Source organism: Thamnophis elegans, chromosome 15 (assembly GCF_009769535.1).
Source record: "Thamnophis elegans isolate rThaEle1 chromosome 15, rThaEle1.pri, whole genome shotgun sequence".
Taxonomy (NCBI): Eukaryota; Metazoa; Chordata; class Lepidosauria; order Squamata; family Colubridae; genus Thamnophis; species Thamnophis elegans.
In genome coordinates this window covers 10,258,185-10,286,007 of record NC_045555.1, presented here as the reverse complement: position 1 = coordinate 10,286,007, position 27,823 = coordinate 10,258,185, and the positions used below count along the sequence as shown (strand labels likewise).

At 47.5% G+C, this 27,823-nt stretch overlaps 1 protein-coding gene across 2 annotated transcripts; it reads left to right on the top strand.

Annotated features, from left to right (window-relative positions):
* Window positions 1-94: 94 nt before the first annotated feature.
* PLOD1 (procollagen-lysine,2-oxoglutarate 5-dioxygenase 1) lies at window positions 95-27,823 on the top strand. Of its 2 annotated transcripts, XM_032232048.1 has the most exons (20): window positions 95-601; window positions 758-1,094; window positions 3,295-3,386; window positions 4,628-4,761; window positions 5,815-5,978; window positions 7,135-7,247; window positions 7,695-7,758; window positions 9,631-9,728; window positions 12,638-12,739; window positions 14,497-14,628; window positions 15,381-15,502; window positions 16,081-16,185; window positions 18,671-18,796; window positions 19,636-19,777; window positions 20,967-21,080; window positions 22,043-22,108; window positions 23,792-23,896; window positions 24,911-25,057; window positions 25,345-25,470; window positions 27,034-27,823. In XM_032232048.1, the coding sequence occupies exons 2-20, from the start codon at window positions 1,019-1,021 to the stop codon at window positions 27,187-27,189; spliced, it is 2,184 nt and encodes a 727-aa protein (XP_032087939.1). In that variant the 5' UTR covers window positions 95-601; window positions 758-1,018; the 3' UTR covers window positions 27,190-27,823. The 2 variants fall into 2 exon arrangements, with proteins under 2 accessions (XP_032087939.1, XP_032087938.1); XM_032232047.1 differs by having other exon boundaries at window positions 95-1,094.

Sequence of the window (27,823 nt, the reverse complement as noted above, 5' to 3'; positions counted from 1 at the left end):
AAGCAAATTCATAAATAGAACTGAAAGGGGCCTTGGAGGACTTCTAGTCCATCCCCCTGCTCAAGCAGGAGACCCTGCATTATTTCAGACAAGTGGCTGTCCAGGCTCTTCTTTAAAAAAAACCCTCCTACAACTTCTAGTGATAAGCCAGTTCCCATAGTTAATTGTCCTCACTGTTAGGAAGTTTCTCCTTAATTCCAAGTTGCTTCTTTATTGGGAGCAGCAGATCCCTGAGCAGAGTGCCCCACACTTTTCCCGAGGCTTTCCTTGAAGGCAAAGGGTCTCTGAGCCTATACAGAGTGCTCTTTGTTAGCAGACGGAGATCTTTGAGCCCGTGCAGAGCGCTCCTTCTCCCGAGGCTTTCCTTCAAGGCAAAGGGTCTCTGAGCTTACGTAGAGAGGGCTCCTTCATCGTCCTCAGAAGATCTCTTGAGTGTCCCCCGTTTCAAAAGGCAGGGGAGAAAACCCCTCCTGATTTCAGCTCTCGCCCTGCCAGCTAAAAAAACCTTGTTTTCCCAACGCTTTCTGTGGGACTCCGGTTTCCATCAGCCCCCGGCCTGGTGGACAAACAGCCTGGGAATTAGCATCCAAACCTCTCTAAGGTGGGGGAAAGAAAGTGCAGGAATTTGGTTGTGGATTTGGACTTGGTGTGTGTGTGTGCTTTTTGCAAAGGATAAAATGGGGGGTGTCCCGCCTGCAGTGATGATTTCGTGCCCCTGTGTTTCGTTTCATTTTTCCCCCTTCTTTCCTCTCTGCAGAGGGTGGAACGCCAGGCTCCGGATCTCGACCCAAGAGAGAAGAAGGACGATGGAAGGGAGCCGGGATGGACAGACGGAAGAGAGGGGCAGAGGGAGGAGGAGGAGGCCTGCCTCCCTCCCTTCCTCCCCACACTTGGGGGGTGGGAGGCGTGTTCATTGCGTGGCACATCAGGAGGGGCTTCCTTCCCAAGCAGAGCCTGCAGCCTTTCCCCCAACAGCTGGCTTCGCAAAGTGGGATTCCTTCCTCGAAGTTTCCCCACCATGATCTCGCCGTCCCTGCTCTTCCTTCTACTTTTCCTAACACCCCTGGAGGGTGGGAGCCACCCAGCAGAAGATGGTAAGCTAAGGAATGTGTGTGTGTGTGAGAGAGAGAGAGTGTTGCGATTGTGCACACCCAAATTCCTTGCAGTGCGCTCTCTGCAGCCATCTCCATCACTGGCAGAGAGGGGCAGCTGAAAAGTTTGGGGAAAACTGGCTTGGGAGTTTGATTTCTCAATAAATCCTCCCAGGGTCCTTTTTTCCCTGGGGAAGGGGAATGAGGATGAGAAACGATATGTCTTACCTGTCCAATTTATTGGCTCGCTTGGCAACAACACCAGTGTGTGCTTTTTAATTAATCTCCCTTTCTGCTTTTTTCCCCTTCTCTCTCTCTCTCTCTCAAGTTTTTTTTTAAAACTATCCTAAGTTATGTGTTCTTGCTCAGTTTGGTAAATGGGGCATCTTCTTAAGCCTGTGGTAGCAAGAAATCAGGAAGAGCCTTCTTTTTTTTAAGGGAAACACTTTATCCAAAAGTGTCACCTTTTGTGAAGTCCAGATTGCTTCTCCAATGTTTTGGGCTCAAATCTGTCTGGCTAAATTGTGGTGAATGGCAAATAGAATTGCCTCGGTCCTTAATCGTTTATGTGGGGGAGAGTCTTCTGTCTGTTTTGGCTCTGCAACCCAACAAGACAGAAAACAGACTTCAATGGATAATTAGATCTGCAGAAAAAAACAATGGCTACCAACCTGCCTTCCATGGAGGACCTGGGCACTGCACGAGTCAAAAAGAGTGCTGTGAAAATATCTACAGACCCCTCACATCCTGGGCATAAATTGTTTCAACTCCTACCCTCAAAACGACGCTATAGAGGACTGCACACCAGAACATGTAGACACAAGGACAGTTTCCCCCCATGCCATCACTCTGCTAAACAACTAATTCCCACAACACTGTCAAATTATCTACCAAGACTGTACTACTATTATTCTTCTCATCCTTCCTAGTACCTATCTCTTCCCACTTATGACTATAACCATGTTGCTTGTGTCTTGTCAATTTATATTGTTTTATTTGTTTACTAGTACGGTTTGATAGCTTATTAGTAACTTCGATTATCACTAAGTGTTGTATCTTTTTATTCTTGATGAATGATTTTATTCTCCTTATGTAGACTGAGAGCATCTGCACCAAAGACAAATTCCAATCACACTTGGCCAATAAAGAATTCTGTTCTATTCCATTCCATTCTTTTCTATTCTGTATTCAATTCCATTCCATTCCACTCTACTCTGTATTCTGTTCTGTCCTATCCTATCCTGCAAGCAGCATGATATAAATCAGGATATAATCCTTTCCCTTCTCTGGATATAAATCAGGATATAATCTTTCCCTTCTCAAACAGGGCTAGAAATTGCCCTTCTGGCATGCTTTGGATGTGGGCTTTGCAGGAAGTTTCCCCAGTGGGGTATTTTACACAAAGCCTGAAGGCATCTGAGCTAGCTCTCGTGAATGAAGGCTGCCCCTCCCATATTTCCAAAAAGTTTTCGGCATGCCGTTTCCCCCTGCCATGCTGCAGGCTCACCATGCCAGCAGAAACCCGAGAGGGGGGTTATAAATTACATTTCAACTGCTTTGCCACTTTCTTGCTGCTCAACTCCAGGCCGGTTTTGTGGCATGTGAACATGCTGAGAGAGAAAGATTTGGGCGCCCATTTCTGACTCATTTAAAGTCACGTCCCACACGTGGGTAGGTCTTGGAAAAATGTCAATATTTAGGGAGAGGGAAGGAAGAAATATTGTTTGAAGGCTGAGCTATTTGTTTATTAAAACAAGAGATGAGATTTCCCCCCCCCCCCGACTGTCTCCCAGTTCACAAATAAGAGATTTTTTTTTTCAAGAAATGGAGAAAGTCTACGAAATAAATCCGGAAATCTTTCAGTATTGCTCACTGTTAATTTTAATTCGATTTAAAAAAAAATGTATTGTCAATTTTAATTGGGTTTGGGATATTCCTTTTTTTAAAAACTTTTATATCATGTGTTTCTTTTAATTGTTGTACGCCGCCCTGAGTCCTTGGGAGAAGGGCGGCATATAAATCTAATAAATCTCAAATCTCAAATCTTTCCATTTGCAGCCTGGGTTTTGCAACTGAGCTGTGTCTCTCGAGCATGTAATTTTTTTTTAAAAAAGTTGCAGTGATTGGGAAATGTGGGAATTTGTAGCAGTTGAGGATAATTTGGGTGATGTATGTCTGATTCTTTTTTTCCCCATCCATCCAGATAATTTATTGGTCTTCGCGGTGGCTACCAAGGAGACCGAAGGCTTCAAACGCTTCAGAAGTTCAGCCCAGGTTTTTAACTATAACCTCAAGGTAGCGCAAGTGACTAATTTGAATAAAGTTCCCAGGTTGTTTCATGACAAAACACAATTCCTAATTCAAAACTCCCTGCTTTTCCTCAAATTTTAAAACCCACCCTTGGAAAACCATGGGGCAAAATTATACTGCATCATTTCTTCATTTCAATTGATGAGTTTGCCATAATGTTAATTGTTTCTCCAACTGCTAATTGTTGATTATTATTTTTTTCTTTATTGTACCCCAAAGGACAAACTTATTAAGTGGGTAATATAATATTAAAAGGGACCCAGCGGCTAAGACCCTGAGCTTGTTGATCAGAAAGGTCAGCAGTTCTTACATTAGTAGACTAAAGAGAATAGTAGTAAGATTGTTGTTGCGATGCAACTACTTAAGAAATAAAGAAATGATAGTATATTGCTAATTGTAGAAAAAAAAATTGAAAGAAATGCTCTCCATGCTTAAATTGAATTAGAGGATGTATGCTGTTTATAGCAAAATATACCAATGGAGAAAATAAGAAAGGAAATTGTGGTGTAACTTTGAAGGGGGAATTGAAGATATTGTTTATGTATTAAGAAAAAATAATCATAAAGATGAAAAATAATGAAAAATAATAATTTGACAAAGTGAAAAGGAAACTATGATGTAAAAAAGACTATGTAAATGAGAAGATGTAAAAGAAAAAAACCAGGACAACGTTTTGCTCCTATAATACGTATAATTCGTATTAAAAAATAAAAAACCTTGAATGACAAAAGGAAGGTTGGCAGTTTGGCAGTTCGAATCCCTAGCGCCACGTAACAGAGTGAACTCCCGTTACTTGTCCCAGCTTCTGCCAACCTAGCACTTCGAAAGCATGTAAAAAATGCAAGTAGAAAAATAGGGACCCCCTTTGGTGGGAAGGTCACAGTGTTCTGTGCGCCTTCGGCATTGAGTCATGCCAGCCACATGATCACGGAGATGTCTTCGGACAGCGCTGGCTCTTCGGCTTTGAAACGGAGATGAGCAGCGCCCCCTAGAGTCGGGAACGACTAGCACATACGTGCTAGGAGAACCTTTACCTTTAATATAATATTTGAGAATCTTATAGTTCATACTGTAAATGTCTGTTAAAAAAAACCAACTTCCCAGCACAGTGAAAATCATTTGCAAAACATGATATTCTTAGTTGTTCCCTTCAGTTCAGTGTAGAGGGAACAAGCACAAACAACGTGGTTTGAAACTTGTCACAAAATCGCCTTTCATCCGTCCAGGTTCTGGGACTAGGAGAAGAATGGCCTGAGCGAGAGGACCAGAGGACAGCAGGTGGACAGAAGGTCCGTCTTTTGAAATCGGCTTTGGAAGCCTACGCAGATAAAGAAGATTTGGTGATCCTTTTCACCGAGAGGTAATTCCTGGCTGAGCAGAACAAACATGAGCTGGGAGATTCCTCTCTGTATTCAGAGGAGCTGAAGACACATAGTAGTCCTCTACTTACGACCACAACTGAGCCCAAAATATCTGTTTGTTCAGTGAGACATGGGTTTTGTCCTCTTTTTACGACCTTTTCTGCCGCCGTTGTTCAGTGAATCACTGCAGTTGATAAGTTCAGTAGCTGAGCTGTGAAGTAAATCTGGCTTCTCCGTGGATTTTGCTGGTCAGTAGGTCACAAAAGGGGGGTCGCATGACCTTGGGACACAGTGACGGTCATAAATATGAACCAGCGGACAAGCGTCATGACAGCAGCGTTCCAATATGTCAGGGGCTTCCACAAAGAAGAAAATCCAGGTTTCTGTGATATGAGCCAGCCGTGTGTGGCAGCTGCCAAAAAAGCCAACCCAGTTCTAGGCTCCATCAACAGAGGGATAGAATCAAGATCATGTGAAGTGTTGATACCACTTTATAATACTTTACAGCGGTTCGAATCCCTAGCGCCGCGTAACAGAGTGAGCTCCCAATACTTCTCCCAGCTTCTGTCAACCTACAGTTCGAAAGCATGTAAAAATGCAAGTAGAAAAAATAGGAACCATATTTGGTGAGAAGGTAACAGTGTTCCATGCGCCTTGGGCATTGAGTCATGCCAGCCACATGACCACAAAGACGTCTTTGGACAGCGCTGGCTCTTTGGCTTTGAAATGGAGATGAGCATCACCCCCTAGAATCGGGAACGACTGGCATATATGTGCAAGGGGAATGTTTACCTTTTTACCTTTACCCCACTCCATATAATCCCCACTCCCATTTTCCCACAGCGTTAAATGTGGCAGGCCTGAAGGCCCAATGTAGAAGATGGCTTCCAGGCCTGACAGACCGCCCCCCCTCAGGAGAAGTACAGTACAGAAGTCCTGTAACGAGAGTAACACAGGGGGTTAAAACCATACGATTTAAGCCACCTCAGGTGGTCCTTCAGGCCTGCCAGGGGGGTAAAACTTTCCTTCAGGTGTCTCTCCTCCTCTTGCAGCTATGACGTCATCTTTGCTTCGGGGCCTGCAGAAGTCCTGAAAAAGTTCAAGCAGGCCAAGTCAAAAATTGTCTTCTCATCCGAGACCCTCATCTATCCGGACCGGAGGTTGGAGGCCAAGTATCCGGTGGTCCAAGAAGGGAAAAGATTCCTGGGATCTGGAGGTAAGGAAAAGCGTGAAGATAGAAGCCCTCGGGAGGACCTCGTGAGCGAGCGGGAAGGAGAGGGGAGCTGGGAGGAAATGTTACCTTCAAAATACACATTTTTCTTTGGTGTCAGCGCCTATCAGTGGGCTAAGCTGCCCCTTTGAGCTCAAGGAAGAGAGAGGGGAACATTTGCAGGCAGTCTTCAATTTACGACCGTTGGTTGACTTGACCTTTTCAAGTAACAAACGACACTGAAAAAAGGGACTGGATCAAAATTTAGATGCTTAGCAACGGGTTCATATTTATGACGGTCGCAGCGTCCCGGGGGTCACGTGATCTCCTTCGGCGACCTTCTCACCAGCAAAGTCAAGGGGGAAGCCGCTGTTCTGACCCAGCTCTCCAAACACAACAAGCCCTCAGTATTTAACTCAAAGATTCCTTTATTAGGAGAGACGGCAGCCCCGGCAAAGAGTTTCTCTCTCACCGCAGGCTAACAAGTATGTCCAGCAGGAAGATGAATAGTTGTCTGCCACATCTATTCATCTGTGCCCCCTGCCGTTTATCCCCAGAGCTAGGGTGGGGCTTCGCTAGCAGCAGTGGGTCTTCCATCCCAAGGACCGGCCCATAGATTTCCACTGTTCTCCTCTCCTCTGCAACATCTATTCATCTCCGCCCCTTGCCTTTTATCCCCAGAGCTAGGGTGGGGCCTCACCAGCAGCGGTGACTCTTTCGTCCCAAGGTCCGGCCCATAGATTTCCACTGCTCTCCTCTCCTCTGCCTTCTGTATCTCGAGCACTGGACCCAACTGTTCCTCCTCTACCTCATCAGCCACCTCCAGACCTGGGGGCTGTTGACTCTCCCTTTGAGGGCTGACGGACAGCCCAGGCTTCGCCTCTATCTCTGTCTCTATCTCTGTCTCTCTGACTATCTCTGACACTCTCTCTCTCTCTGTGTGTGTGTGTGTGTGTCTCTCTGTCTCTCTGTCTCTATCTATCTCCCCCACGTTTCCTCCTCCTCCTCCCCTGATTTGGCTGCTGGAGGTGCCAGCGACGGACAGGCACAAAAGCCAGGCAACTGCAGTGATTCATTTAACAACTGTCTCACATAGCAATGGAAATGTTGGATTCACTTGTGGTCGTAAGTCAAGGACCGCCTGTATTCTCTCTTCCTGCAGGATTCATCGGTTATGCTCCGTATCTCAATCAGCTTGTGGCCGACTGGCAAGGCCTGGACAGTGAGAGCGACCAGATGTTTTATACCAAAGCATTCCTGGACCCTGAAAAGCGGGTGAGCCCTAAAAGCAGAGAGTATTTGTGGCTGACCAAGAAATGCAGCAGATGTTTCAGAATCTCTCCTGGGCTCCATTTTTGCAGAGGGCTGCAGGAGGCTGTCGCAGCTGAAAACGGAGCCTGAGAAGGCCACACACAGCCCTCCTGGGCTCCGTTTTTGCAGAGGGCTGCAGGAGGCTGTCGCGGCTGAAAAAGGAGCCTGGGAGGGCCCCACACAGCCCTCCCAAGCTCTGTTTTTTCTGGCAGAAGCACTGTGGGCTGGTCCTTTGGGGTTTCCAGGATGGCTTCACGGGCCAGATCGAAGCACCCCGCAGGCCAGATCTGGCCCCCGGGCCTTGAGTTTCGCATCCCTGCTGTAGAGCAACGTGCCCGTCTTACATTTACTGTATCTCGTCCATCCCTTATCGTATTTGCTGTTTTTCACCCCCTTCTTCTTCCTCTGCAGAAGACCCTCAACATCACTTTGGATCATAGGTGTCGGATCTTCCAAAATCTTAACGGCGCTCTAGGTGAGAATTCGTAGAAAGGAAATCCTGCGTCCCAAATAAAATTTTGGCCGACTTAAGGGTGATTCTTCCGCTCTTGCTGGAGAACAAGCTTCACGGGACTTAGGACTGCCGGGGAGTCTCTGGGTAGATCCCCGAGGCCGTTGACCTCTGCCCAAATTACTTACGTGGTTTGCCAAACAACTCCAGTTGGAGTCAAACTACAATGTTTGTGTAAAAATAGAGCTTGAGTAGCAGATGGCACAAAAAAACGGCAGCTACAAGCTTGTTCTACAGTTGATAGAAGATTTGGGATGATTCCTCCCCTCCCGCTCCCATTCTGTCCCTCTCTCTGTGTGTCCCTCTCTTTCTCTCTCCTTTCCTTTCATTTTTCTCTTTCTCTCCCTCCCTCCCTCTGCCTCTTTCTCTCTTTCTGTCCCTCACTTTCACCTTTCCTTTCCTTCTTTCTCTCTTTCTCTTTTTCTGTCCCTCTCTTTCTTTCTCTCTCCCTTCCTTTCCTCTTTCTCTTTCTCTCTCTCCCCCTCCCTCTTTCTCGCTCTCTGTCCCTCTCTTTCTCTCATCCTTCCTTTCCTTCTTTCTCTCTTTCTCCCTCTCCCTCTCTCTGCTCCTCTTTCTCTCTCCCTTTCCTTCTTTCTCTCTTTCTCTGTCCCTCTCTTTCTTTCTCCCTTCCATTCCTCTTTCTCTTTCTCTCCCCCTCTTTCTCGCTCTCTGTCCCTCTCTATCTATCCCCCTTCCTTTCCTTCTTCCTCTCTTTCTCATTCTCCCTCCTTCTCCCTCTCTCTCTCCCTCTCTTTCTCTCACCCTTCCTTTCCTTCTTTCTCTCTTTCTCCCTCCCTCTCCCTCTCTCTGTCCCTCTCTTTCTCTCTCTCCCCCTCCCTCTTTCTCGCTCTCTGTCCCTCTCTTTCTCTCATCCTTCCTTTCCTTCTTTCTCTCTTTCTCCCTCTCCCTCTCTCTGTTCCTCTTTCTCTCTCCCTTTCCTTCTTTCTCTCTTTCTCTGTCCCTCTCTTTCTTTCTCTCTCCCTTCCATTCCTCTTTCTTTTTCTCTCTCTCCCCCTCTTTCTCGCTCTCTGTCCCTCTCTTTCTATCCCCCTTCCTTTTCTTCTTCCTCTCTTTCTCTCTCTCCCTCCCCCCTCTCTCTGTACCTCTCTTTCTCATGAGCTGGTAGTAGATTCGGACACTGAGGAGGTTGTGGGGGAAGTTGGGCCAGTCCTGGAATCTGGGGAAGGCTCTGATGAGGGCTCTGTGTCGGAGGCAGAGAGGGGGCCACAGCCGTATGCCAGTTATCAGCTGCCTTCAGAGTCAGACATCAGTGAGGCAGAAGAACAGCTGGAGCCTGTTCCCAGTGTGCGCATGCACAGAACTGCCAGGGGACGGGAACAGATAGGGAAAAAAGGGTCGACTCGGGAGTAAAGTTACAGGTGGACGGTGAATGGCCCCTCCCGTAGGGAATAAAAGAGGAGCGAAAGGGGAGTGGAGTTTGCAGGAGACAATTAGTTCGCTTAATTGGTTTATGACTCTTGGAGACTCTTTGCCAAGTTCTGCAGATATCGGCCTGGCAGCTCTCCAAGCCAGATAAGGTCTGTGACTGTAAATCCTCCTTTGAAAGACTTTGCTGGATGTGATTGAGCAGAATTCACAGTCAATTAATAAAAGAGGTTTTTGTCGGGACCAGGAGTTTGCTTCAGGCTCTTGGGAAGCCTCCGTCAGAACAGTTGTGAAGCAAAGCAAGGAGAATGGCAGGCATGACAATCTGGCCTAACTTTATTAATTTCCGCAAACCATTATCTCCCCTGGCATCCATGTGAAAGAACCTTTGGTTGTTGTGGTTGTTGTGGTTTTGTTTCATTCTTTTTCTCTGCTTCTTTGCTTCCGAAGACGAAGTGGCTCTCAAATTCGAAAACGGCCAGGTGAGAGTGCGGAATCTGGCGTTTGATACCCTCCCTGTTGTGATTCATGGAAACGGACCCACCAAGGTAGGCCAAATCCCGGCTCCCTGGAAACTAGGATGTTCCTTCTAGGACAGGGATGAGGAACCTTTTTGTAAACGTGTGCCAACATTCTGTGTGCGTGCCCCACCATGCAATGTGCCCCGCCCACCCGTGCATGCGCGCATGAACACCCCACCCCACGCCGGCTGGGGAGGAGAGGGAGGTTGCCATCCCCAGGCTTCAGGAAAGCCCCCAGAGCCCCCAGGAGAGTAAAAAACAGGCCAACGGGCTAAGCCAAGGGTCAGCAAATCGTGGCTCTGGAGCCGCATGTGGTTCATTCATTCATTCATTCATTCATTCATTCATTTATTTATTTATTTATTTATTTATTTGTCTTGTATGCCGCCCACTCCCGGAGGACTCCGGGTGGCTCACAAAAGACAAGGGAAAGGGGGGAACGAGACAAAGGCAACATATTAAAAACAAAACCAACATTCACAATTTCCGTAGAGGTAGATGCTTCTCTTTTATCCCTCTGCTGTGGCTCCCTGTCTCCAGACGGCAGCACAATTTTGAGAGGAGCTTCTAGTTAGGGGCGGGGCAAGCAGAGCGCTCCAGGAGGAGACTCTATGGCAAGGGACAGCTTTTCCGCTCAGCTCCACAATTGATAGGGCTTTCGGTTAGGACAGGTAGAGGGAAAAAAGGATGCCGCGCTAGGAGGAGACTTGGGAGGGGGGGAGGGAAGCGGACTTCCGATGAGCTCCAGAATTGAACCTCCCGGTTAGGACGTTTGTGGCTCTTTGAGTGTTTAAGGTTGCCGATCCCTGGGCTAAGCATTTCCGACTTCTGGAGGACCTCCAGGGGGCCAGGAGAGACCGTTTTTTGCCCTCCCCAGGCCCTGGAGGCTTTCCTGAAGGCTGGGGAGGGCGGAAACAGCCTCCCCCTGCCCTCCAGGAAGCTGAAAATCAGGTGGCTGGCCAGTGCATGTATCCCCTGGAGCTGACAGCTCGCGTGCCGGCAGATATGGCTCCGCTTGCCACCTGTGGCGCACGTGCCATAGGTTTGCCATCACGGTTCTGGGATGCGTATACAGGTAGTCCTCAACTTACAACAGTTCATTTAGTGACGGTTTGAAGTTATGATGGCATTGAGAGAAAGGGACTTAGAGCCCTTTCTCACAGTTCCAACCCTTGTAGCAACCCCAAGGGTGATCAGAATTCAGACGCTTGGCAACCAGCTGGTATTTACAATGGTTGTGGTGTCCTGGGATCGTGTGAGACCCGCTTTTGCGACCTTCTGACCAGCAAAGCCAATGGGGAAGCCGGATTCACATAACAACCGTGTGACTAATCTTAACAACTGCAGCGATTCCTTGAGCACTGTGGCAAGGAAGCTCGCAAAAATGGGGCACAACCCGCTTATGTCTCACTTAGCAACATAAATTTGGAACTCGCTTGTGGTCATAAGTCGAGGACTACCTGTTCTCCTGTCCTTCTTGCTCTGGATCAGAGCTTGGGTGGGCTTTGATTTCTATCGGCCAAGACTGGAAATTGTTAAGGAGATTCAGAATTGACCTCAGTGGCAAAACAGGTGCTTAATCTAAGGAGGGAAGATGGCCAGCCCAGTTTCAGCAAATCCACAGCAACTGGAAAACTATGTTATGGTGGAAAAAAATATTATGGGGGAAAGCAATGGTGGAAAACCATATTATGGTGGAAAACAATGGTGGAAAACCATATTATGGTGAAAAACCATATTATGGTGGAAAACCATATTATGGGGGAAAGCAATGGTGGAAAACCATATTATGCTGGAAAACCATATTATGCTGGAAAACCATATTATGCTGGAAAACCATATTATGCTGGAAAACCATATTATGGGGGAAAGCAATGGTGGAAAACCATATTATGCTGGAAAACCATATTATGCTGGAAAACCATATTATGCTGGAAAACCATATTATGGGGGAAAGCAATGCTGGAAAACCATATTATGGGGGAAAGCAATGGTGGAAAACCATATTATTCTGGAAAACCATATTATGGGGGAAAGCAATGGTGGAAAACCATATTATGCTGGAAAACCATATTATGCTGGAAAACCATATTATGCTGGAAAACCATATTATGCTGGAAAACCATATTATGCTGGAAAACCATATTATGCTGGAAAACCATATTATGCTGGAAAACCATATTATGCTGGAAAACCATATTATGCTGGAAAACCATATTATGCTGGAAAACCATATTATGCTGGAAAACCATATTATGGGGGAAAGCAATGGTGGAAAACCATATTATTCTGGAAAACCATATTATGCTGGAAAACCATATTATGCTGGAAAACCATATTATGCTGGAAAACAATATTAGGGCAGAAAACATATTATGGTGTCCCAAAGGTGCTTTTTTCAAGAGGCAACTGGACTTCCTGGTTTTTCTCTGAAGATGTTTCGCTTCTCATCCAAGAAGCTTCTTCAGCTCTGGCTGGATGGTGGGGAATGGGAGGATGGATCCTCCTTGCAGACAGCTGGTCATTTGCATCCTTTTAGAGAGTCCTTGAGGCCACCTGGAGGTTTGTCCGTGTCCTCAGGGTCACCTGAGTGGTGCAAATGGTTCCTGTGGTCTGCAATTTTCCCCTCCGGAAATCCATTCCTACTCCCCCACCATCCCAAGGGTCGTCCTCCCAAATTGTGTAGCTAAAAGTCTCTAGAGATTCTCAAGTCATCCAGGTCAAGGTTGTCCCAAAGGTGCTTTTTTCAGGAGGCAACTGGACTTTCTTGGTGTTTTTTTTCTTTCAAAGACGTTTCGCTTCTCATCCAAGAAGCTTCCTCAGCTCTGGATGACTGAGAATCTCCATGTAGACAATATGATGGTGGAGTCAGATTGACAAAGGAAGGAAGTTTTTCTGTTTCAACACTGTGAGCACAGCCATTTCTCTCTCCAAAGCTGCAGCTGAATTACCTGGGGAACTACATCCCTCAATCTTGGACCTTCGAGATGGGCTGCACTGTCTGCAAAGAAGGCATGAAGAATTTCAGTGGCTTGAAAGTAAGAGTTTGCGCAACACCGGGCAGGGTTGGGGAAGGTTTTTTTAAAAATAAAACTCCGCTTGGCATGATTTCTTTGCTTGTCTTGGCACCGTGCAGAGAATCCCGAACTTCTCAAAAATAGGAAATGGCTATTAGAGATTCTGAATTATTTGTAGGCTTGAAACCACAACATTTCCCATGTGGAAGTTGGAAGAGAGATGCATTTAAATCATCAGTTTTACGTTTGCCAGATTTCTGGGGTGTTTTAACAAGAAAACTTGACTTTGTGGGTTTTTGCATTGCCTGGAATGAGATGATGCAGTTACGAAGTGGGAATTTCCAGGCAGGGTGGATTTAAAAAAATGAGAGGGATCTTGAAGTCCTATTGGACAACCATTTAAATAGGAGTCAGCTGTGTGCAGCAGCTGCCAAAAAAGCCAACCCAGTTCTAGGCTGCATAAACAGAGGGACAGAATCAAGATCACCTGAAGTGTTAGTACCACTTTATAAGGCCTTGGTAAGGCCACACTTGGAATACTGCATTCAGTTTTGGTTGCCACGATGTAAAAAGGATGTGGAGACTCTAGGAAGAGTGCAGAGAAGAGCAACAAAGATGATTAAGGGACTGGAGGCTAAACGTATGAAGAACAATTGCAGGAACTGGGTATGTCTAGTTTAATGAAGAGAAGGACTAGGGGAGACATGATAGCAGTCTTCCAATATCTCAGGGGTTGCCACAAAGAAGAGGGAGTCAAACTATTCTCCAAAGCACCTGAGGGTAGAACAAGAAGCAATGGCTAGAAACTAATCAACGAGAGAAGCAACTTAGAACTGAGGAGAAATTTCCTGACAGTTAGAACAATCAATCAGTGGAACAGAAGTTGCCTCCAGAAGTTGTGAATGCTCCAACACTGGAAGTCTTTAAGAAGATGCTGGATAGCCATTTTGTCTGAAATGGTATAGGGTTTCCTGCCTAGGCTGGACTAGAAGACCTCCAAGGTCCTTTCCAATTCTGCTATTGTATTATATTGTAAATGTAACCCATCTTACAAATTGATTGCCCTTTAAAAAAAATAAAAATAAAAAAGAGCTGTAGTGTCACAGTGGTTAGAATGCAGCATTGCAGGCTAATTCTGCTGACTGCCAACAGTTCAGCAGTTTGATTCTGACCGGCTCAAGATTGACTTAGCCTTCCAAGGTCAGTAAATAAGGACCCTGATTGTTGGTGGCAATAGGCTGACTATGTAAACCACTTAGAGAGGGCTGTGAAGCGGTATGTAAGTGCTATTACTACCTCCCTCCCTCCCTCCCTCCCTTCCTCCCTCCCTCCCTCTCTCCCTTTCTTCCTTCCTTCCGTCCTTCCTTCCTTCCGTCCTTCCTTCCTCCCTCCCTCCCTCCCTCCCTCCCTCCCTCCTTCCTTCCTTCCTTCCTTCCTTCCTTCCTAGTGGCTAGAATGGAGTATGTCAGGCTAACTCTGCCCCACAGCCAGCAGTTCGATCTTCACCAGCTCAAGGTTCACTCAGCCTTCCATCCTTCCAGGGTCGGTAAAACCCAGAAGACCCAGATTTTGGGGGGGGGGGCAAGAGGCTGACTGTATACTGCTTAGAGAGGGCTGTAAAAGCCCTGTGAAGCGGTATATAAGTCTAAGCGCTATTGCGATAAAGTGACTACCTTCAGCTCGCCAAAGAGGAACATAACCCAGAGGCAACTCTGTGAATTTTTGAGCCTGATCTTCTTTTCCCCGCCCCCCGCCCCCTTCCCCTCCCCTGCTTGCAGGAAGACTCGCTCCCTCTGACCGTGGTCGGCGTCTTTATTGAGCAGCCCACCCCTTTCCTCGACCAGTTCTTCAGAAGGCTCCAGCTTCTCCGCTACCCGAAAAAGAAAATCCACCTGTTCATCCACAATCACGTGAGTCGGGATGATCTGGCTGAGAAGGGGCCTCTACCCATCACCATCACTCAGCCCCCTCCTCCTGGCAGCTTCGCCTCTCAGTTCATAACCCACATAAGGACAGAAGGTGAATGTGCTGCCTCCCACCCCCAGACACACATACACACATGCATGGAAAGAGTTCTAGAGGTGTTTATTCACACATACCCCCAAGCACCCCCTCAAAGCACCCTCTTTGGGAAGCAGCCCCGTTGCGCAGGTCTGAATTCCAAGCTCAGTACAAGGAGAGTCACTGGGCTCTTCTGTCCCAAGGACCGGCCCATAGATTTCCATTGCTCTCCTCTCCTCTGCCTTCTGTGCATCTGCTCGTCAGGCACTGGACTCAGCTGTTCCTCCTCTTCCTCATCAGCCACCTCCAGACCTGGGGGCTGTTGACTCTCCATCGGAGAGCTGATGGACAGCCCAGGTTCCGCCTCTGTCTCTCTGCCAGCTCCATTCCCTCTTCCCCCACGGAGCTCTCAGGTTGTCCTGATGCTAATCCTGACTCCCACACCGCCTCATGTGATTCGGCTGATGGAGGGGCTGGCACATGCTAGCACTGTCTGAGCCCTGATCTTGACCTCCACGCTTTCCTGTACAGACCCAAATTCACACTCCTCCTCCGAACCCGCCCCCAGAGTGGTGGGGGCAGGAATCCATGAAAGTGAATGAGGCTGCTTGCCAGAATGACTGGCCCCTAGGTAACATCTCTTGCTTCTCGTCACGTGCAGGAGGAACATCACCTGTCCCAGGTGAGCTCCTTTGTGGAACAGCACGGCCAGGAATATCGCTCCCTGAAAGTGATGGGGCCAGAGGATAATCTGGAGAACGCCGATGCTCGCAACTTTAGCATGTAAGAAATGCGGAGAGCAGCGGTGAAATTCAGCAGGTTCTGGAAAACTGGTTTTGCAGTATCCTTCCCCCAGGAGTGGGGAGGGAATGGGGATTTTGCAGTATCCTTCCCCTGAAGCGGGGAGGGAATGGGGATTTTACAGTATCCTTCCTCTGGAGTAGAGAGTGAATGGGGATTTTGCAGTATCCTTCCCCTGAAGTGGGGAGGGAATGGGGATTTTGCAGTATCCTTCCCCTGGAGTGGGGAGGGAATGGGGATTTTGCAGTATCCTTCCCCTGGAGGAGGGAGGGAATGGGGACTTTGCAGTATCCTTCCCCTGGAGGAGGGAGGGAATGGGGATTTTGCAGTATCCTTCCCCTGGAGGAGGGAGGGAATGGGGATTTCGCAGTATCCTTCCCCTGGAGTGGGGAGGGGATGGGGATTTCGCAGTATCCTTCCCCTGCCACACCCACCAAGTCTCGCCCCAAAACCAGTAGTAAAAAAAAAAAGGAATTTCACCACAGGCAGAGAGGTCCCCCAAACACTGTCCTTGTCTCCTTCAGCGAAGGGCCTGACTCGTTTGCTTCCTGCCCTTCTAGGAATCTGTGCAAGCAGAACCCCGCGTGCGAATATTACTTCAGCCTGGATGCCGAGGTGGTGCTCACAAACCCCGATACCATGCAGATCCTGATGGAGCAGAATAAGTGAGTGCGGGGCTGCACTGTAGGTGGCACCCCTGGGATTGACAGGGGAAAGGGAGGACCCAGCTCTTCCTTGCTCCAGATCAGGGGTCTCCAAGATTGGCAACTTTAAGACTTGTAGACTTCAACTCCCAGAATTCCTCTGGTAACCTTAATTTCTCCACCAGAAGCTCGCTGAGGAATTCTGGGAGTTGAAGTCCACAAGTCTTAAAGTTGCCAAGGTTGGAGACCTCTGCTCCAGATCATAGAGAGATCCAGCTGAAAACAGATTCCATTGTCCATATTGTCCCTCCTGCTGTGGGACTTTAATTATTAATTAGCTTTTAAGGCTGCATCCCTAAGGGATATGCAGATGTATTTTGCATCTTCATATAGGTAGTCCTCAACTTAACAACAGTTCAGTTAGTGACCGTTTTTCACAGTTAACAATCTTTCGTAGTGTGGAGACAATAACTTGGTCCTTAACACTAATAAGACCAAGGAGTTTATAGTGGACTACAGAAGAAATAGATCAGACATCCAGCCAGAGGTGGGATTCAGCAAGTTCTGTCCATTTCTGGAGAACCTGTAGCGGAGATTTTCAGTAGTTCGGAGAACCAGCAAATACCACCTCTGACTGGCCCTGCCCCCATCTATTCTCTGCCTCCCAAGTCCCAGCTGATTGGGAGGCAATGGGGATTTTGTAGTATCCTTCCCCTGAAGTGGGGAGGGAATGGGGATTTTGTAGTATCCTTCCCCTGAAGTGGGGAGGGAATGGGGATTTTGTAGTATCCTTCCCCTGGATGGGGGAGGGAATGGGGATTTTGCAGTATCCTTCCCCTGGATGGGGGAGGGAATGGGGATTTTGCAGTATCCTTCCCCTGGAGTGGGGAGGGAATGGAGATTTTACAGTATCCTTCCCCTGGATGGGGGAGGGAGCGGAGATTTTGCAGCATCCTTCCCCTGCAGTGGGGAGGGAGCGGAGATTTTGCAGTATCCTTCCCCTGCAGTGGGCAGGGAATGTGGATTTTGCAGTATCCTTCCCCTGGAGTGGGGAGGGAATGGGGATTTTGCAGTATCCTTCCCCTGGAGTGGGGAGGGAGTGGAGATTTTGCAGTATCCTTCCCCTGGAGTGGGGAGGGAGTGGAGATTTTGCAGTATCCTTCCCCTGGAGTGGGGAGGGAATGGAGATTTTACAGTATCCTTCCCCTGGATGGGGGAGGGAGCGGAGATTTTGCAGTATCCTTCCCCTGGAGTGGGGAGGGAGTGGAGATTTTGCAGTATCCTTCCCCTGGAGTGGGGAGGGAATGGAGATTTTACAGTATCCTTCCCCTGGATGGGGGAGGGAGCGGAGATTTTGCAGTATCCTTCCCCTGGAGTGGGGAGGGAGTGGAGATTTTGCAGTATCCTTCCCCTGGAGTGGGGAGGGAGTGGAGATTTGACAATATTCTTCCCCTGTGGTGGAGAGGGAGTGGGGATTTTATAGTATCCTTTCCCTGCCATGCCAACCAAGCCATGCCCACAGAACCAGTAGTAAAAATTTTTGAATCCCACTACTGCATCCAGCCGTTGGTTATCAATGGAGACCGAGCAGAGCAAGTGGGCAGTTCTAACTTTCTGGGTATCATCATAAAAAGAGGACCTGACCTGAGGTGCTCACCTTGCAGCCCGGGTCAAAAGGGCCCAGCAGAGATTATAATCCCTGAGACTTCTCGGGAAACAACAACTGAATGGAAAATTGCTGGGCACCTTCTACCGCTGCACCATAGAGAGTATTTTAACTTACTGCACCTGTGTCTGGTTTGCCAATTGCCCAGTGGCAGATAGGACAGTGCTCCAGTGGGTCGATATCATTGCCCAGGGGATCATGGGTTGCCCCTCTCCCCTCTTTGGAAGAGCTTGATAGCTCCCTCTGCCTTAAGAAAGTTCAAAACCTTCTTAAAGATCCATATTATCCTGGGCATCTCTTTTTTTTTTAATTATTATCATCTGGCAGCCGGTACAGGACAATAAAAAACAAGGATAAATAGGCAATAACCATATTGAATTCTACGTTATAGTGCATTATGAATGCAATATCAGGGGTTTTCAATTGTATGGAATGTGAAGGATGTCTGTTTGCGTTTTTATTTTTATAGTTATAATGTACACTGAAGATGGCATTTAATTTCGTTATACGATGTGCAATGACAATAAAGTAAACTAAATTTTGCAACATCCTTTCTCTCTCTTTCCCTCTCTGTCTGTCTGTCTTTCTTTCTTTCTTTCTTTCTTTCTTTCTTTCTTTCTGTCTGTCTGTCTGTCTGTCTGTTTGTCTTTCTCCATTCCTTTCTCTTTCTCTCTCCTCCCTTTCTTTTTCTTTCTTTCTTTCTTTCTTTCTTTCTTTCTTTTCTTTCTCTCCCTCTTTCTCTCTCTCTCCGTCATATCTTTTCTCTCTCTCTCCCTCTCTTTTGCTCTTTCTTTCTTTCTTTCTTTCTTTCTTTCTTTCTTTCTTTCTTTCTCTCACCAGGTTTGTGATTGCCCCTCTCGTGAGCCGCATTGGGAAGCTGTGGTCGAACTTCTGGGGGGCCTTGAGTCCTGAGGGCTATTATGCCCGCTCAGAAGATTATAGGGAGATTGTCCAGAGACGGAGGATGTGAGTAGACTGACGGACTCGGGAGGAAAGCTTACAAAATCCTCCTTTAAAACTGTTTTGCTCCGGAGGTTTCAGGCCTGTGAATCTCATACCTGAAAACAGTCAAGATCGTTCAGAAGCTGTTTGCTTTGACTTGGACACTGAAGTATCATCAGCTTAATATTATGCTAAGCCTTGTGCATCAAGTTATTTTTTGTGCAGAGTTTTACTTATGCCCTGTTGAAAGTTACCGTATTTTTCGGAGTATAAGACGGGCCTTGTTCCCTCAAAAAAAGAGGCTGAAATCTGGGTGCGCCTTATACACAGCATTTTTTTGCCTCCCGAAACCCCTTCCCCTTTGCAAAAATGGACATGCGTAGCCTTTAGGAGGCTTTCAGAGTGCTTCTGGGGGCTGGGCATGGCAGAAATGAGTGAAAAACTGGCCACTTTTTGCTCAATTCTGCCCCCCCCCCCGCCTCCAGAAGCACTCTATAAGCCTTCTAAAGGCTATGCATGCCCATTTTTTGAAAGAAAAAAAAAACAGGCCAATTTTTGTGAAAAATGGGCCATTTTTTGCTCGTTTGGGGGGGGCACACCCCAGGAGCACTCTACAAGCCTCCTAAAAGCTATGCATGCCCTTTTTCTGAAGAAAAAAAAATTTTTGGGAGGTCTGCAGAGTGTTTTTTTTTTTTAATTTGCCTCTTCAAAATCTTGGTGCATCTTATACTCCGGTGCGTCTTATACTCTGTGACAAAAAAGCAAAAATAGTTTCTTTTTCAGTTTGCTTCATTCTTTATTATCTGGCCTGGTTCATTTTCGGCTTGATTGTTTGTCTTTCTCTCTCTCTCTCTTTCTCTCAGTGGCCTCTGGAACGTCCCATACATTTCTAGTGTCTACGCGATCAAGGGCAGCGTCCTGAGGTTGCAACTCGCCCAGCTGGACCTTTTCCACAGTGGCAGACAAGATGCCGACATGGCTCTGTGCCATAACATTCGCGAGCAGGTTGGTGCACCCTGCGTTGATAGAAACTGAATTGCATTCTTTCATTGACCAAGCATGATCGGACACAGGGATTGCCGGGATGCCGGAAGTTGCCTTCAGGAGCTGTGGGAGCTTCATCCCTGGAAGCTTTCAAGAAGAGCCTGGAACTGCCATCTGTCAGAAACGGTGTAGGGTCGTGATGGCAAATCTATGGCACGCATGCCAGAGGTGACACACAGAACCCTCTCTGTGGGCATGCACACCATTGCCAGCTGATCTTCTTGTTTCCAGCGTGCCCATGTGCACTGACCAGCTGGTGTTTGCATGCACCAAAGCACCGGAAACCCAAAGATCAGGTGGCTGACCCGCAGATGCCCACGCTGGCCACATGGTCTTTGGCTTTATGGCGATCCAGTGCACACGAAGACCAGCTGGTTGGCACACATATGCACGCCATAAAGCTGAAGACCAGGTGGCTGGCGCACATATGCACCCCAGCCAGTGGGTGTGTAGATTTATGGCGCTCTGGCACGCGTGCACGTTCCAGTTTGGGCACTCAGTGCCAAAAAGGTTCACCATCACTGGTGTAGGGTCTCCTGCTTCAGCAGGGGGCTGGACTAGAAGACCTCCAAGGTCCCTTCCAACTCTGTTAATCTATCTAATAATAATTGTGGAGGGGAAAGATTCCCATCTTTCAGTTGTAAGGCTAGTTTTGGGGTGGATCCATGCAATGGAAGGTGTTTACCGTATTTTTCGGAGTATAAGATGCACCTTTTTCCCTCAAAAAAGAGGCTGAATATCTGGGTGCATCTTATACACTGAATAGAGCATTTTTGGCCTCTCAAAACCCCGCCCCCTTCAGCAAAATGGCCATGCATAGCCTTTAGGAGGCTTTCAGAAAGAGCACTCTATAAAGCCTCCTAAAGGCTACTCATGCCCTTTTTTTGAAAAAAAATGAGCCTGTTTTTGCAAAAAACGGGCCATTTTTTGCTTGTTGGGGGGGCATCCCCCAGGAGCATTCTACAAGCCTCCTAAAGGCTATTCATGCCCTTTTTTTGGGGGGGGACTGGAAAAAACGTGCCGTTTTTGGGAGGTTGGCAGAGTGCAAAAACTTTTTTTAAAATTTGCCTCTTCAAAACCTTGCTGCGTATTATATTCTGGTGCATCTTATACTCCGAAAAATATGGTATTTGTGTTTTTTTTTCTGCAGGGGGTGTTCATGTTTTTGACAAACCAGCAGCCGTTCGGGCACATCCTATCCTTGGAGAATTATCAGACGAGCCACCTGCATAACGATCTCTGGCAAATCTTCAGCAACCCAGAGGTGAGCAGTCTTACTTTCTCTGGAACCTGAGAACGAGGCAGGTGTGGGGTGAAGTAGGGGCCAGTTTGAAAAGATTGAAAAAAAAGGTTTGTGCTTCTTGGGGGGGGGGAGAGAATTTGAGAACAAGGGCTCACAGAGAAAGAGGGGGCAGAGGTTTGAGAGGCCAGGAATTATAGATGTTGGGCGACGCTGTCTCTCAAAGCAGGTGTTACGGCCTGTCGGCCGCCAGCCCCTCCTGCAGCCGAATCAGAGGAGGAGGCGTTGGAGTCAGGGTCAGCGTCAAGGCAACCTGAGAGCCCCAAGGGGGAAGAGGGAATGGAGCTGACAGAGAGAGAAAGACAGAGATGGAGCCTAAGCCATTTGTCAGTCCTCAGATGGCGATTCAACAGCTGCCAGGACTGGAGGTGGCTAATAAGGAAGAGGAGAAACAGCTGAGTCCAGTGCCTGACGTGCGAATGCGCAGAAGGCAGAGGAGAGGAAAGCAGTGGAAATCTATGGGCCTGTCCTTGGGACGGAAGAGCCACCATTGCTAGCAAAGATCCACCCTAGCTTTGGGGATAAAAGGCAGGGGGAGGTGATGAATAGATGTGGAAGACAACTATTCATCTTCCTGCCGGATGGACTTGTTCGCCTGCGGTGAGAGAAAAACTTTTTGCCAGGGCTGCCGGCGCTCCTAATAAAGGAATCGTTGATTTAACTTCAAAGGGTTTGTCGTCTTTGGGGAGCTGGGTCAGAGCAGCAGGTTTTGGTAAGGAAGAACCAGAAGGAATTGGAGTGAAGAACAGCTGGGAAAGAAGAGAACGAGCGGCTTTCTTAAGGATAAATTGTGCATTTACGACTTCCAGTTTTGAACTCAGTCTCAAAAGAGGATGGATTTGCAAGACAGTCTTTTAGGGGAATAAAACAATAAATCCAGCATCCTACTCATTTTTCTTTATTTTTTTCTCTCTCACACAAAACAGGACTGGAAGGAGAAATACATTCACCCAAACTACACGGACGCCTTAAAAGGGAAATTGCTAGAAACGGTAAACCATTTTTCTCTGTTGCGGTAGAATTGGGGGGGGGGGAGGCCGGCAGAAAGGAGAAGAGAAGAGGCCTTGAATCCCCCTTCACCTTCCTCAAAAATTGGCTGTTTTATTCATTTAAGCTTGTACTTTATGCCATTTAACCAGATATGGACAGGTAGTCCTCGGCTTACAACAGTTTGTTCAGTGACCGTTCTGTGTTACAACAGCATTGAAAAAAGTGACATGGCCGTTTTTCACACAACCGTTGCAACAGCTAGTAACTGTGAGAGGGATCTTGGAGTCCTAGGGGATAACCATTTAAATAGGAGTTAGCCGTGTGCAGCAGCTGCTAAAAAAGACAACAAAGTTCTAGGCTGCATAAACAAGATCGCGTGAAGTGTTGATACCACTTTATAAGGCCTTGATGAGGCCACACTTGGAATACGGCATCCAGTTTTGGTCATCACAATGTAAAAAAGATGTTGAGACGCTAGAAAGAGTGCAGAGAAGAGCAACAAAGAGGATGAGGGGACTGGAGGCTAAAACATATGAAAAACGGTTGCAGGAACTGGGTAAGTCTAGTTTGATGAAAAGAAGGACTAGGGGAGACATGTGTTGCAGTATCTCAGGAGCTGCCACAAAGAAGAGGGAGTCAAACTATTCTCCAAAGCACCTGAGGGCAGGAGAAGAAGCAATGGGTGGAAACTAATCAAGGAGAGAAGCAACTTAGACTAAGGAGGAGTTTCCTGACAGTGAGAACAATTAATCAGTGGAACAACTTGCCTCCAGAACTTGTGAATGCTCCAACACTGGAAGGTTTTAAGAAGATGTTGGATAACCACTTATCTGAAGTAGTGTAGGGTTTCCTGCCTAAACATGGGGTTGGGCTAGAGGACCTCTAAGTCCCTTCCAACTCTGAAATATTCTATTCTATCTCCATGGTCACATAATCAAAATTCAGTTGCTTAGCCACTGACTCACATTTATGACGATTGCAGAATCCTGGGGTCTCTTTTTGTGACCTTCCGGCAAGCAAAATCAGTAGGGAAGCCTGAATCATTTAACAACCACGTAACTAACTTAAAGTGATTCACTTAATAACGGTGGCAAGAAAGGTCGTAAAATGGGGCAAACCTGCTTAGTGGCAGAAATTTTGGGGCTCAATTCTGGTGGTAAGTTGAGGACTAGCTGTACTTGAATTAGATGTTTTAATAATATTTTTTAATTGTTTTAAAATATTTTTAGAATTTTAATTGTAATGTTACGTTTTAGATTCTGAGTTGCCCGTAATTGTTTACTAGGGTGGCTGCTGTATAAATAAAATTAGAATAAAAGAAAGTGTGAAGTTAAATAAAATAAATAAAATGAAATGAAAATAAAAATAAAATTAATAAAATGAAAAGTGAAGTAAAATAAAATGGAATGAAAAGTGAATTGAAATCAAATAAAAATGAAAGCAATAAAATGAATAGTGAAGTAAAATGAAATGAAATGAAAAGTGAAATAAAATCGGATAAATTAAAATGAAATGAAAAGTGAAGTAAAATAAAAACAATAAAATAAAATGAAAAGTGCAGTAAAATAAATGAAAAATAAAATAAATGAAAGAAAACGAAATAAACAATTAAAACGTACAAATTGCTGCAGAGTGATGCAAAATAGTTCCAGATTTTTAGCTCTGGGTTTTTATCCCTTGTCCAGCCCTGCCCAGATGTCTATTGGTTCCCCCTCTTCACTGACACGGCCTGCGACGAGCTGGTTGAAGAGATGGAGCACTTTGGCCAGTGGTCCAGGGGAGACAACAAGGTAAGGTGCCGCTCATCTGAGGAGAGTCTGGAATCCTTCCTTTCCATGACTTGCTTCCTTAGTTGAGTCGCCTGCTGAGGAAAGTTTGCCAAGGAAAGCGCCCGGTTTTAAAAATGAACGGAACCGTTTGTTCTGACTGAGGCCTCTCAAGACCAGGAAGCCGACTCCTCGTTCCGCTAAAGCCCATTTTATTTAGTTCAAAGGGAATCCCTCTCCAGCAAAGTCCCGGCCAACAATCTTTCAAAGAGATTTCACAACTGCAGACATTGATCAGGCTTGGAGAGCTGCCAGACCGATATCTTCCAAACGCCATGTTGTAGCAGCAATTACTTGGCAAGAATCCAGGAACAGATCTTCCCCCTAATGAATGGAATTAATTGTCTCCTGCAAACTCCCCTCCCCTTTCGCTCCTCTTTTATTCCCTATCGAAGGGGCCATTCATCTTCTACTGAGGCTTTACCTCCGAGTTGACCCCTGTTCTTTAGCTGTTCCCTTCGTCTGGCAACTTGACACATGCGCACACTGGGAACAGGCTCCAGCTGTTCTTCTGCCTCACTGGCATCTGATTCTGAAGGCAGCTGATAACTGACAGATGGCTCTGGCCCCCTCTCTGCTTCCGACACAGAGCCTTCCCCAGACTCCAGGACTGGCCCATCTTCCTCCCCAACCTCCTCACTGTCCGAATAGCAATAGCAATAGCAGTTAGACTTATATACCGCTTCATAGGGCTTTCAGCCCTCTCTGAGCGGTTTACAGAGTCAGCATATTGCCCCCAACAATCCGGGTCCTCATTTTACCCACCTCGGAAGGATGGAAGGCTGAGTCAACCCTGAGCCGGTGAGATCTGAACAGCCGAACTGCCGAAGTAGCAGTGAGCTGAAGTAGCCTGCAGTACAACACTCTAACCACTGCGCCACCTCGGCTCCTACTACCAGATCCGCTGGCGGGCCACAACACCGTTGAGATCTTTTTTAAAGAGCAGCTACAGGCTAACTTTACTCACTGTTTTTAAAGGACCAGAGGATTTTAGGGGGCTATGAGAACGTCCCAACCATTGACATCCACATGAACCAAATCAACTTCGAGCGAGAGTGGTACCGATTTCTCCTAGATTACATCGCACCCATCACGGAGAAGCTGTACCCCGGCTATTATACCCAGGTGAGTTCAATCTGGGATTGGAAACTCGCAGGAGAATTTGAACTGGTGGCCTTCCTCCCCCCACAACCCTCCCCCACGAAATGAAGGACTTTGAGGGGTCTTTTGGGGCAGGCTGAGAGAAAGAAGAAAATACGAGGGCCACGCGCTACCCCCAAAAGCAGCAATCCTTAATCCTTGCAAGCATTTCTTTTGTTTTTTTCCTAGCTCGCTTGCGACTGATGATGGCTTGCGGGAGATTTCACAAGCCACGGTTTGGCCCAGCCCTTTTTTATTTTTATTTTCTACAGACCCAGTTTGAGCTCGCCTTCGTCGTCCGTTACAAGCCGGACGAGCAGCCGTCCCTGATGCCGCATCACGACGCTTCCACCTTCACCATCAACATCGCCTTGAATCGCGTGGGGATCGATTATGAAGTGAGTGTAAGACCTTCGGGCCGCCTTGAAGGGAGGACAAAACGGCTGAGTCCGTGTAGGAGGGAGATGGTGAAATAACAGGGTTTTTTAAAATCCCTGTGCTCAGAGGGCAAGGCCAGAACTGTGGAAATGGGGGGGGGAGATGGGGCTGCCCTTGAAGAGTGTTCGAAGACTCCAGTTAGTCCAGAATGCAGCCGCGCGAGCGATTGTGGGTGCACCCAGGTACACCCACGTCACACCTATCCTCCCCGAGCTGCACTGGCTACCTATTAGTCTCCGAATCCGCTTCACGGTGCTGGTCGCTACCTATAAAGCCCTACATGGCATCGGACCTGGGTACTTGAGAGACCGCCTCCTGCCGATTACCTCCCATAGACAGATTAGATCTCACAGGTTAGGTCTCCTCCGGATTCCATCTGCCAGCCAATGTCGGCTGGCGACTCCCCGGGGGAGAGCCTTCTCTGTTGCAGCTCCAGCCCTCTGGAATGACCTCCCTGTCGAGATCCGGACCCTTACTACCCTCCCGGCCTTCCGCAAAGCCACCAAGTCCTGGCTGCTCCAGCTGGCCAGGGGGCCTGTGAAATATCCAGCCCCACAGAAATTGTGAATGTTGTGGTTTTGTTTTTAAAGTGTTGTCTTTGTCTAGTTTTCCCCCTTTCCCTTATCTATTGTGAGCCGCCCGGAGTCCTTCGGGAGTGGGCGGCATACAAGACAAATAAAATCAAAAATCAAAATCAAAATCAAATCAATATATTAGCAAGGAATATTTGATTTTAGCCAAGTGTTAGAAAGCACTAAGGAATATTGTCAAAGCTTATTAAACCGAAACTGGACAGGGAGGGAGGGAGGAGGGAGATGAGAAAGGGAGAAAGAAGAGAGAGAGGAAGGAAGGAAGGAAGGAAGGAAGGAAGGAAGGAAGGAAGGAAGGAAGGAGAGAAAAAGAAGAAATGTTTATCACAGAGGGTGCCAGGGGGGAGGGAGGAGGTAAGAAAGTGAGAAGGAAGGGAGAGTGTAAGAAAGGAAGGAAGGAGAGAAAGAAGAAAGGTTTATCGCAGAGGGAGCTGGGATGGAGGGAAGGAGGGTGGGGAGGAAGGAAAGAAGGAAGGAAGGAGAGAAAGAGAAGAAAAGTTTGTCACAGAAGGTAACAGGAGGGGGGAGATGAGGAAGGGGGAGAGGAAGGAAAGAAGAAGAGAAAGAGAAGAAAAGTTTATCACAGAAGGTGCCAGGAGGGAGGGAGGAGGTGAGAAAGGAGGAAGGAAGGAAGGAAGGAGGGAGAGAAAGAGAAGAAAGGTTTATCACAGAGGGTGCCAGGAAGGAGGCTGAGAGGAAGGAAGGAAGGAAGGAAGGAAGGAAGGAAGGAAGGAAGGAAGGAGAGAAAGAGTAGTTTATAATAGAAGATGCCACTGCAGAATTCCAACCGAAGCTCAGTTGAGACAAATGCCAAGTGCCTTTTGCAATGTGGCAACTCAATCAGGCAGGAGCTGTCAAACAGATCTCAAGGTCGCTGCAACCTTGGCTGAGGGAGGCTCAAAATAGCCCCCTTTGTCTTTTCTCCCCCTGCAGGGCGGGGGCTGTCGCTTCATCCGTTACAACTGCTCCATCCAAGCCCCCCGGAAGGGCTGGACCCTCCTGCACCCGGGCCGCCTGACGCACTACCACGAGGGCCTCCCCACCACCAAAGGAACCCGCTACATCGCCGTCTCCTTCCTCGATCCCTAGAGCTGCCACCAGGAAGAAAAAACCTGGGGGTGGGGGTGGGAATTCTATTTTTTTTCAACCCATTTCACCCCCCCTCCCCCATTAGCTGCACACACCCCTCCCCCAGGAAGGAGTGGGGGGGGGGCGGACTTCCAGAACAGATCATTTGATTGGACACCGCCTGGTTGCAAGAGAGATTATCTAGATTCAGTAGGATCCCTTCAGGGAGTCTAGTCCCAGAGGATTCTGCCGCCAGCCTGGCCCCCTGCTTTCCACCAGGTTAAAGTGCCTGCCTGCTTTCTCCCCGCCTCCTCGTGGGGAGAATACCTCAGTTTCCACATTTTTCCTCCCAATGGAGGTGGCCAAGGCGTGTCAGAATCACTTGTTGCCTGGATTTTTTACGCGGCACACGGGGTTGATCGCTACAAAAGACTTGGAAATAGGATCCCAGCTCCCCAAACACGACAAACCCCTCAGAATTCAAAGATTCCTTTATTAGGCGTGCTGGCAGCCCCAGCAAAATGTTCCTCTCTCAACACAGGCTAACAAGGAGATGAATATTTGTCTGCCACATTTATTCATCTTCACCCCCTGCCTTTTATCCCCAGTGCTAGGGTGGGGTTTCACTAGCAGCAGTGGCTCTAACGTCCCGAGG

What these genes read in the sequence shown, in the direction of transcription:
- PLOD1 (XM_032232048.1), top strand. Translation starts at nt 1,019, where the DNA reads ATGATCTCGCCGTCCCTGCTCTTCCTTCTACTTTTCCTAACACCCCTG. An exon ending in AAATCTTCAGCAACCCAGAG is followed by an intron (nt 21,081 to 22,042) that starts GTGAGCAGTCTT and finishes CACACAAAACAG; the next exon opens with GACTGGAAGGAGAAATACAT. An exon ending in GCGTGGGGATCGATTATGAA is followed by an intron (nt 25,471 to 27,033) that starts GTGAGTGTAAGA and finishes CTCCCCCTGCAG; the next exon opens with GGCGGGGGCTGTCGCTTCAT.